Source organism: Sphaeramia orbicularis, chromosome 16 (assembly GCF_902148855.1).
Source record: "Sphaeramia orbicularis chromosome 16, fSphaOr1.1, whole genome shotgun sequence".
Classification (NCBI taxonomy): Eukaryota; Metazoa; Chordata; class Actinopteri; order Kurtiformes; family Apogonidae; genus Sphaeramia; species Sphaeramia orbicularis.
Genome location: NC_043972.1, coordinates 59884527 through 59895643, shown reverse-complemented (window position 1 = coordinate 59895643; position 11117 = coordinate 59884527). Strand labels below are relative to the sequence as shown.

The 11117-nt window shown below is 39.3% G+C and overlaps 1 protein-coding gene across 1 annotated transcript in view; it reads left to right on the top strand.

Annotated features, from left to right (window-relative positions):
* The window catches only part of il21r.1 (interleukin 21 receptor, tandem duplicate 1), a 36137-nt gene that overhangs the window by 7834 nt on the left and 17186 nt on the right, over positions 1–11117 (top strand). Inside the window, exons 4-7 of the mRNA XM_030157134.1 lie at positions 1197–1387; positions 4700–4830; positions 4936–5131; positions 7845–7929. Coding sequence (XP_030012994.1) covers positions 1197–1387; positions 4700–4830; positions 4936–5131; positions 7845–7929 — 603 coding nt within the window. The remainder of the gene's footprint in view (positions 1–1196; positions 1388–4699; positions 4831–4935; positions 5132–7844; positions 7930–11117) is intronic.

Sequence of the window (11117 nt, the reverse complement as noted above, 5' to 3'; positions counted from 1 at the left end):
TCCGGTTCCACATACAGACCAGTATGATCTACAGTCAAATAATAACAGCAGAAGAACCGACGAAAAAGAATGACTGTAGATTTTCTTCTTGGTTTGATGTGAAAAAAATAATATTAGATCATGTCTATAAATAATGACAACTTCAAATTTTTGTCTTGTTTTAGTGCAAAAAATAACATTAAATTATGAAAATATTTATATTTACAAACTATCCTGTAACAATAAAACATGAATAACCTGAACAAATATGAACAACCTGAAATGTCTAAAGAAAATTCAGCCCAAGGTTCCAATCCGGCCAATTTTTGCAAAGTCAAAAATTCCACAGTCTTGAATTGAATTAAGGAAAAAAAAAAATCTTCAATTAAGTAAAAAAAAATCTTGTATTAAGCAAAAAAAAAAAAACAAACTTAAATTTAGCAAAAATCTTGAATTAAAAATTTCTAATTTTTGTCTTTGTTTTAGTCCAAAAAAATAACATTAAATTATGAAAGTATTTACATTTACAAACTCTCCTGTAATAATAAAATGTGACTAACCTGAACAAATATGAACAACCTGAAATGTCTGTATTAAATTCAGTCCAGTTTGAACTCTTTTCTTCCTGTTCCTCAGTGTTTAGTGTCTTTGTAGATCTGATCCAGAATGCACATGGACTAATGAGAAGTGGAGGAAGAATATTTGCAAAAATTGCACTTATTTTTCTTAAGAAATTTCAGTTTTTTCAGGTTATTCACTTTTTTTTTTTGTTTGGATAGTTTATAAAAGTAAGTATTTTCATAATGGGGTTTTTTTGCACTAAAATAAAGACAAAAATTTGTAGTTGTCATAATTTATCGGTTCTTCTGTTCTTATTTTACTGGTTGGGTCCACTGCAGATCAGATCGGACTGAATGTGGAACCTGAAAGAACATGAGTTTGAGACCTCTGATTTAATAGGTCTTATGCATTTTATTTTATTTTACTGTAATTTTGTTTGTTTTGTTTTTTCTTTCTTTTCAGCCCAGTTTTACTCAGTCGTGGTTGTAGTTCTTGTTTCCATTATAATTATCACCATGGTTGTTACTGTTGGTTATTGTTGAAATGTTCTTGTGAGGGTCTTCGCCACCTTCTTCTTTCAGCTCAGCTCAGAGTTGAGGTTTACTACCGTCCCTGTGGAAGTCCAGTCGAGTAACCCACTGTTGTTTGTGTCGTAGGAATGACGAGTTATTTCAAGAGTTGAGTGACAGCTGTCAGCTCAAACCGTCGGAGTCTTGGTGCGAAATGCATCCGGACGATTTCTATGAAATGGCAGATAGTGATACTTACTGCACCGCGAGCGCTGTTCGACAAGACAATCAAGAAATAGTGTACAGTGACTCATCCAGATGGAAGCTGTGTGATGTGGGTAAGTTATGAGAATAACTGTGTGATTTCCTGTTTTAGTGTTTGTCACTTTTGGTAATTACACAAGATAAGAAAAAGAGCAAAGGTTGGAGTCCCTGAACACTTCCACAGTAGCATCGTCACTGATGTCACCGATAATGAGCACCGTCCTGTCAGCAGTTCCAGGTTCACACAGCATTTCTGCACATTTATAGTCCTTTTAAACCAGGGGCGTCAAACTCCTGTTCTTTCAGGTTCCACATTCAGCCCGATTTGATCTGCAGTGGGCCAAACCAGTAAAATAAGAAAAGAATAACCTATAAATAATGACAATAGTAAAAACTTTTGTCTGCGTTTTAGTGCAAAAAAAAAAAACCCATTAAATTATGAAAATATTTACTTTTATAAACTATCCAGACAAAAAAAAGCCAATAACCTGAAAAAAAAAAGAAATTTAAATGAGAAAAACTCAAGAAAATTTAGTGCAATTTTAACAATATTCTCCCTCAGCTTCTCATTAGTCCATGTGCATTCTGGATCAGATCTACAAAGACACTAAACACTGAGGAACAGAAAGAAAAGAGTTCAAACTGGACTGAATTTCCTTCAGACATTTCACGTTGTTCATATTTGTTCAAGTTATTGACATTTTATTGTTTCAGGATAGTTTATAAATGTAAATATTTCTATAATTTAATGTTATTTTTTGCACTAAAAGAAAAAAAAAATTAGAAGTTGTAAATTCAAGATTTTTTGCTTAATTCAAGACTTTTTGCTAAGTTTGAGATTTTTTTTTACAGAATTGAAGATTTTTTTTTTTTTTTTTTTTACTTAACTGAAGTTTTTTTTTGCTTAATTCTAGATTTTTTCCTTTATTCCAGCTATTTTTTTTTTTTGTTTAATTCAATTCAAGACTGTGGAATTTTTGCACTTTGCAAAAACATCCCACGGGCCAAATTAGAACCTTTGGCGGGACGCATTTGGCCCCCGGGACACATGTCTGACACCCCTGATGTAGATGGTCATAAAAAGCTCAAATTAAAGTTGAGGGGTATTGCTTCAAAAAAAGAGGAAACTGCAGAAAAAGTCACTCAAAAGGCAGAAAAGAGTTCAAATTGTGCTGAATTTTCTTTAGACATTTCATGTTGTTCATATTTGTTCAATTTATTCACATTTTATCGTTACAGGAGAGTTTATAAATGTAAATAATTTAATGTTTTTTTGCACTAAAACAAAAGAAAAAAAAAAAAATTGTATTATTTATAGGCATAATGTAAGATTATTTTTTTCACATCAAACCGAGAAGAAAATCTGCAGTCCTTCTTTTTTGTGGGTTCTTCTGCTGTTCTTGTTTGACTGTAGATCAGATTGGTCTGGATGTGGAACCTGAAATGAGAAAACCAAAAATGAGTTCCACAGCCTGGACTGTGGAATTTTTACACTTTGCAAATTCATCCCAGGGGCCGGACTGGAACTTTTGGTGGGCTGCATTTGGCCCCCGGGCCACATGTTTGACACCCCTGCTTTAAAACCTGTTATGTCATATTGAACAGTTGAGGATCTTCATGTTCCATCATTTATTAAAGTGTGGAACATTCTGCACTGACAGGAACCATGTGGTAACTTTAGCAAACTTACTTCAACACCCCCCGTAGTGATGCCCACCCATGTGGGTTATGAATAGGGCTGTGTATCGGCAAGAATGTGGTGATACGATACAAATCACAATACTAGGATCACAATACAATATATCACGATATATCATGATACTGTTAAAAAGACAATTTTTTGTTTGTTTCTTTTTTTTTTTTTTAATGATTATTTCCTGGAAGAACTGAATTACACCAGAAATCTGCACAAACACTAAACACATTTTTATTTGATCACAACAGGATCTAATGTTCTATCACAAAACTTTCTTGTGTAAAAATTTAAATTGTGTTTTACAGACATTACAGTTTCAGATCCTGTTCAAACGTTCATATTCTATTAGTTCAGAAATAACATCAGAACAGTATTTTTGAGTGTTACCAAAAAAGGAACTAACATTATTTAATAAAAGAGTGTTAATAAAAGTGTGTTTTTACTATGTATTTATTTCTTTTAGTGCAGTTTTTAATATTTTATCACATATAGGGCTTGTTTTAGTTGGTGTTTTTAGGGTTTGTTTCTGTGTTTTTACCCATCTGGTACCCTCCCTTTTCTGCAGTTCAGCAGGTACCACATTTCTTTTTCCAGACAAGGGTGGGCAGCTGTGTCCTGCCCAAGGACACTTCGACATGTGGACAGCTGGAGCCAGGATTCAAACCAACAACCCTTTGGTCATTGGACGACCCGCTCTACCAACTGAGCCTCAGCCGCCACAGCTGCCCACTGTTGTCTGGAAAAAGAAATGTGGTACCCGCTGAGCTGCGGAAAAGGGAGGGTACCGGATGGGTACTCTAGGACCAAACGTTCTCCAGTCAAAGCCCTGGGTGCAGATCTGTCAAATCAGACTAGGCAAGAAAGAAATCAGCAAAAACCTGTGATTTGACCCATTTTTCAGTGTCAAATGACCTTGACTTTGTCTAAAATCATGTGACCTTTGACCTGTACATGATCTGAGACCTTCATAAACGACAGTAGCAACCCCCAAAACCTCTAATATGACATTTGCATGAGCAGATATGGCAGAACTAACATGCAGGATTTTTCACTGAAACATGGTTTTCTGCACTGGGCTGACGGGCACCCTAAAGATGGTGATGGGGGGGTGTCCTAAAACTTTACGGATTGGGCTGAAATGTTTTTGTGGGAGTTACTAACATATAAGAGATTAACTGGTCAAATTAAGAGTTTGATCAGAAACTCGCCCCTGCCTGTCTCATCCAGCGGGATGGACCCCCCATGTGTCCACCCTACTGCATCCTTGTAGACTAAAACTACATCTGCAAATGGACGTCCATCAGTCCTGGTGCATCTATAGCCTGTCCGTCCATGGGAGTGGATCTCTCCTTCACTGTGGTTCTCCCCGAGGTTTCTCCCTTTTCCCACTGGGTTTTGAGTTTTTCCTTGCCGAGAAGGAGGGTCTAAGGACGGGGGATGCCCTGGACACTACTCATTTTCTTGCTGTTCATTTGACTGTTGTTTACTCTAACTGACTCTGTAAAGCCCTTTGAGATAACCTTGTTGTGATATTGGGCTATACAAATAAAGTTGAATTGAATTGAATTGAAAAGAAGTCCCAGTAATGGGAGGCCCTACACATACTGCAGACTGACGTTTTCTTCCAGCTCTAGTTGTGAACTTGTAAAGTATGACGCACGTGTCCGCTCTGTCACATGTTCTTGGACAGCACGAGCTCCGCCACCTTTCAACATTCAAGTGAGCGACTCAGATGGTTTCTACAACATCAGCTGGGACAGCGACCCCAGGGAGCACCTCGAGTACAGGGTCCGCATCAGAGAGCGTAAAGACCTGTCGAAGGTACCACATGACCCCCCCCCCCCCCCCCCCCCCCCCAACAGCACACCTGATTATTATTGGATCATCCCAGGGTTTGAGCTGACGTCTGTCCGTCCTCTGTAACAGGAGCCAGTTTATTCCAGGTACCCCCTGGATGCCAGGTTCGTCCTGTTGGACCGATCCAAACTTCAGCCCAACGTCAGCTACGCCGTGGACGTTCAGGCCAAATGGTTCGGACATCCATACCTGGAGGGACCGTGGAGTCCGTGGAGTTCCACCAGTGAATGGACGACGGTGGGAACCAGGAGCAGAGACACTGAAGGTAGAAGACCGAACCCCCCCCAACCTGGAACCTGGAACCTGGAACCTGGGTCGGATCAGTTTACTAAAGAAGAACATGTAGTCCTCATGTTTGGAATTATTTACTGTATTTCAGTCAGGTGTTTTCCTTTATTTAATTCAATGATCATGTAGACCAGGGCTCTCAAACTCCTGTTCTTTCAGGTTCCACATTCAGTCTGATTTGATCTGCAGTGGACCAGACCAGTAAAATAAGAACACAATAACCTAGAAACTAGAAGCACTCGGAGAGCGCAGACCTCCGCCAAGGCTGATCAGTGGCCCCCCCCGTGGGCCCCCCCACCCGCAATCACCACCAAAATTTAATCATTTCTTCCTTATCCCATTTCCAACAAACCCTGAAAATTTCATCCAAATCTGTCCATAACTTTTTGAGTTATGTTGCACACTAACGGACAGACAAACAAACAAACAGACAAACAAACCCTGGCAAAAACAGAACCTCCTTGGCGGAGGTAATAATGACAACTGCAAATTGTTGTCTTTGTTTTACTGCAAAAACCCCCATTAAATTCTAAAAATACTTCCTTGTATAAACTATCCAAACAAAAAAGATGTGAATAACCTGACAAAACTGAAATGTCTTAAGAAAAATAAGAAAACCAGGAAAACACAACAACCTATCAATACTGACAAGTTTTCCTCTTTGTTTTAGTTTAATTAAAAAAACATTAAATCATGAAAATATTTACATTTACAAACTTTCACAAAAAACATGAATAACTTTTTTTTTTTAATTAAATTTTGTGAGAAAAATAAGTACAATTTTAACAATATTCCGCCTCAGTTTATCATTTCTACATGTGCATTAGACACAATGTTACACAAACATGTGGAAACAGACAGAATATTGGTACAGTTTTGGAGTTTGGAACTAAAATGAGAACAATTTCTACAATATTACACCACAGCTTATTATGAACCCATTTTACAGATAAAGTGGATCTACAAATGAACCAAACATTTCATAACAGACTGAATACTGGAACAATTACACAGAATGTTCTTCAGACAGTTCAGGTTGTTCATATTTGTTCAGGTCATTCACATTTGATTGTTATAGAATAGTTTGTAAATATAAATATTTATACCAGGGCTCTCAAACTCATTTTCTTTCAGGTTCCACATTCAGTCCGATTTACTCTCCAGTGTAAACCAGTAAAATAATAACAGAATAGCATATAAATAATGACAACTTTATTTTAGTGCAAAAAATACCCCAAACATTAAATTATGAAAATACTTACTTTTATAAACTATCCAAACAAAAAATGATGTGAATAACCTGAAATTTCTTAAGAAAAAGAAGTACAATTTTAACAATATTCTGCCTCAGCTTATGATTAGTCCATGTGCATTCTGGATCAGATCTACAGAGACTCTAAACACTGAGGAACAGGAAGAAAAGAGTTCAAACTGTTAGAACCAGTGACACAAGTCTTGGACCCAAATGCACAACCAACAGACAGGAATAAAGTTAAGGAGTGTTTATTAAACACGGACAAAATTAACAGTTCACAAAAAGGTTTCATCAAGGAGTCTTCGCAGGTCAGACTGTGTGAATTCGTCACGGCGCCCGAGACCAGCAAGGGAAACTCTCTGCCCAGGTCGGGAACACACGAGGGTAACCCGACTAGGAGAAAACAGAGGAGAGTCAGGGGACAGACCAGGTCATACACAGAGGATCCAGAAAACAGGCAACGGTACATGGGGGAAAAGCAAAGCACTAACCGTGAGTCCAGGTAAAAGTCGAAAACCAGTGAGGCAGAATCAGGCAGGCTCAGAAGTCGGGGAACAAACCGGGTCAGGAACGAACAGACAGGCAGACGAACAGGTTCAGAGAATCGCTGGTAAGTATACACAACACAAGGAAGGAATACAAACTGGCACAGGACAGGGGAAAACACAGGGCTTATATACACAGAAGGGAGGGAAGACAATGAGACACAGGTGGAACAAATCAGGGCGGAGACAGGTAATCAACACAGGTGGAACAATCAGGGAGAGGAAGCAAAGACACCAGACATGACACAAGAGGAGGATTAACAAAATAAAACAGGAAATGACACACAAGACAGACAAAACATACAAGAGTTCAAGTACTGATATGACACAAACTGGACTGAATTTTCTTTAGACTTTTCAGGTTGTTCATATTTGTTCAGGTTATTCACATTTTATTGGTACAGGAGAGTTTGTAAATGTAAATATTTTCATAATTTAATGTTATTTTTTGCACTAAAAGACAAAAATTTGAAGTTGTTAATTCAAGATTTTTTGCTAAATTTGAGATTTATTTTTTTTTGCTTAATTGAAGATTTTTTTTTTTTTTTTTTTGCTTAATTCAACATTTTTTCATCAATTCAAGCTACTTTTTTTTTTTTTTTTTTGCTTAATTCAATTCAAGACTGTGGAATTTTTGCACTTTGCAAAAACATCCCAGGGGCCAGATTGGCACCTTTGGCATTTGGCCCCCGGGATGCGTGTTTGAGACCCCTGATGTAGATGGATATAAAAAGCTCAAACTAAAGTTGAGGGTTATGATTTCAAAAACAGAGAAAACTGCAGAAAAAAGTCTCTTTTGTTGTCAAAGAAACCATTAACTGACCATGCACCCAGTGTGTGTTTGTAAAGCTTTCAGAAATGGTCTTAAGTTTGTCCTTTCATTTAACCAGGTCTGGTTGGATCTAATGGATACTTCTGGTACTTGGCCATCCCACTCCTTCTCCTCATCATGTGGCTGGCTTATTCACAGAAACTGTAAGTACCGCCCACAGCCTTCATCACAGGTTCTGTCTGAAAGAACACACTGAGGTTTCCACTTCCTAAGTTCATAATGCTCATATCATTATGGTATCTGCACTGTAAAAAAAAAAAAACACTTCATAAAAAACAGTATTATTCTGGCAGCAGGGGTGCTGAAAAAATACTGTTAAATAACGGAAAATAATCATCTCATAAAAATACGGTAATTTTCCATAATTAAAATACAGTTTTTTGCCCTAACTTTACATGAAATTTTGCTTTTTTTTTTTTTTTTTTTTTTTTTTTTTTTAAACTTTTTAATGTTTAATAAAGAATATTTATATCTATTAAAACAATCAAATTCCTTATAAATATACAGGGTGGGGAAGCAAAATGTACAATATTTTGAGGCAGGGATTGAAAGACAGTGTATGACCAATTAGTTTATTTAAAGTCATGAGAATTTATTTGCCACAAGAAAATGTCCATAATAGAAAATGTTTTTATTCTATGTGTCCTCCTTCTTTCTCAATAACTGCCTTCACACGCTTCCTGAAACTTGTGCAAGTGTTCCTCAAATATTGGGGTGACAACTTCTCCCATTCTTCTTTAATAGTATCTTCCAGACTTTCTGGTAATAGTTTTGCTCATAGTCATTCTCTTCTTTCCATTATAAACAGTCTTTATGGACACTCCAACTGTTTTTGAAATCTCCTTTGGTGTGACGAGTGCATTCAGCAAATCACACACTCTTTGACGTTTGCTTTCCTGATTACTCATATGGGCAAAAGTTTGTGAAAAGGTATGGATAATAGTGTTAGGTATGATTATGACATCAGTATATGTTTGGGTTCAAAACAACTGACGTAGTGTCTGCTGAGAAAAAACAACTACATGTTCATTGGTAAATTTTGCTTCCCCACCCTGTGTGTGTGTGTATATATATATATATATATATATATATATATATATATATATATATATATATATATATATATATATATATATATATATACATATAATTTTCAGTGAGACTCAGTTGTCCAATCCTCTGATAAAAACTGTATTTGGACAGTTTATCAGTGCTTATACATGTTGTACATTCACAAAAATACATTTATTCAGCATTTTTGTTGTGAAACCTCCTGTAATTACACAAGATATTTGTCAATTAACAAACAAGTCTGGTTAAACTGACAGAACAAATACTTCTTTTACGGTTAATTGTCAGTAATTTTATCTGGTTTTAATTTTTTTGTTTTTACAGTATTAAACTTTAGATTAACAGTTTAATCTCATAAATAGAAAATAAATATTTGTGAAATTATGATACATTTGCAAATGTATTTTAACTGTATTTTTCTGTGAAAAAAGAAAAAAAATTCTTTTAAAAAGTGGAAATTTTATGGTTATTCACAGTTACAGTTTTTTGGTGTTATTTTACATTTGACATGTAAAATCACAGTCTGTTTTTGTCATTTCAATGATATTTTCCTGTATCTAAAAAATACAGGAAAAATTTGGAAAATAAACAGTGAAAATTCAGTTCAATTACAGATTTTTTTTACAGTGTGTATTTTATGGATGAAGTTAAGGTTAAATCTGTGTTGAATATGATCCAGTTGAACAAAAGGCCCTGGTGTCTGGATGGTCATCACTGGATTCCTTTTGAAAAGGTTAATATTTAGGAACTAATAGAACTACTCTGACACATGTGATCCCCTCGAAACAGTAAGATCGAAAGTGTCTTTTGACGACATAGTAGTTTATTTATAGTGGTCTGAATTTCCTGTACCTCCTGGGTTTAGAACAGCTGTAAAACATTCTAAAGGACTGTAGTCCATCTGTCTGACATGTGCCGTTAGTGTCTGTGTGACGTTCTGAACACAGTAACAAACCACCGACACAAAGACAAGTGAATTCTGTTCATGAACGTTATGCAAAATTAACGGAAGTTCAGATTTTAGTCTGCATATGTTCATGTGCTTAAACAGAAGTGGAGGTGTTTGTTTTCTGCTTGTTTCAGACTTTTTAGGCTAACTACTGTCACTAACTTTCATGATAACAGCCGCTGTAGAACTCCGCACAGACCATTATTCAGGTTGTTTTTTTTTACGTTTATTCCTTAGAACAACAGTGCCTTGTGTTCAATATTTGCTATAGCATTAGCATTAGCTTTAGCATTAGCTTAGAAACAGACTTGATGTTTGCAAATGAACCTCATCCACTGAACTTTTGTAGGTGGTGGTGCATCCCTTTATGTCTTTATTTGTACAGACCCAGACCCAGACCCAGGCCCAGACCCAGACCCAGACCCAGGCCCAGGACTAGTCCCAGACCCAGGCCCAGACCCAGACCCAGACCCAGGCCCAGGCCCAGACCCAGACCCAGACCCAGGCCCAGGACTAGTCCCAGACCCAGGCCCAGACCCAGGCCCAGACCCAGGCCCAGACCCAGACCCAGACCCAGACTCAGGCCCAAGCCCAGACCCGGACCCAGACCCAGGCCCGGACCTGGACCCAGGCCCAGGCCCAGACCCAGACCCAGGCCCAGACCCAGGCCCAGGACTAGTCCCAGACCCAGGCCCAGACCCAGACCCAGACTCAGGCCCAAGCCCAGACCCGGACCCAGACCCAGGCCCGGACCCAGACCCAGGCCCAGGCCCAGGCCCAGGCCCAGACCCAGACCCAGGCCCAGACCCAGGCCCAGGACTAGTCCCAGACCCAGGCCCAGACCCAGACCCAGGCCCAGACCCAGACCCAGACCCAGGCCCAGGACTAGTCCCAGACCCAGGCCCAGACCCAGGCCCAGACCCAGACCCAGGCCCAGACCCAGACCCAGGCCCAGACCCAGACCCAGGCCCAGACCCAGACCCAGACCCAGACCCAGGCCCAGACCCAGACCCAGACCCAGACCCAGGCCCAGACCCAGACCCAGACCCAGGCCCAGGACTAGTCCCAGACCCAGGCCCAGACCCAGGCCCAGACCCAGACCCAGACCCAGGCCCAGGCCCAGGCCCAGACCCAGACCCAGACCCGGGCCCAAGCCCGGACCCGGACCCGGACCTGGACCCAGACCCAGGCCTGGACCCAGGCCCAGGCCCAGGCCCAGGCCCAGACCCAGACCCAGGCCCAAGCCCGGACCCGGCCCAGGCCCAGGCCCAGACCCAGACCCAGGCCCAGCAGAACCCAGTCTGGATCAGA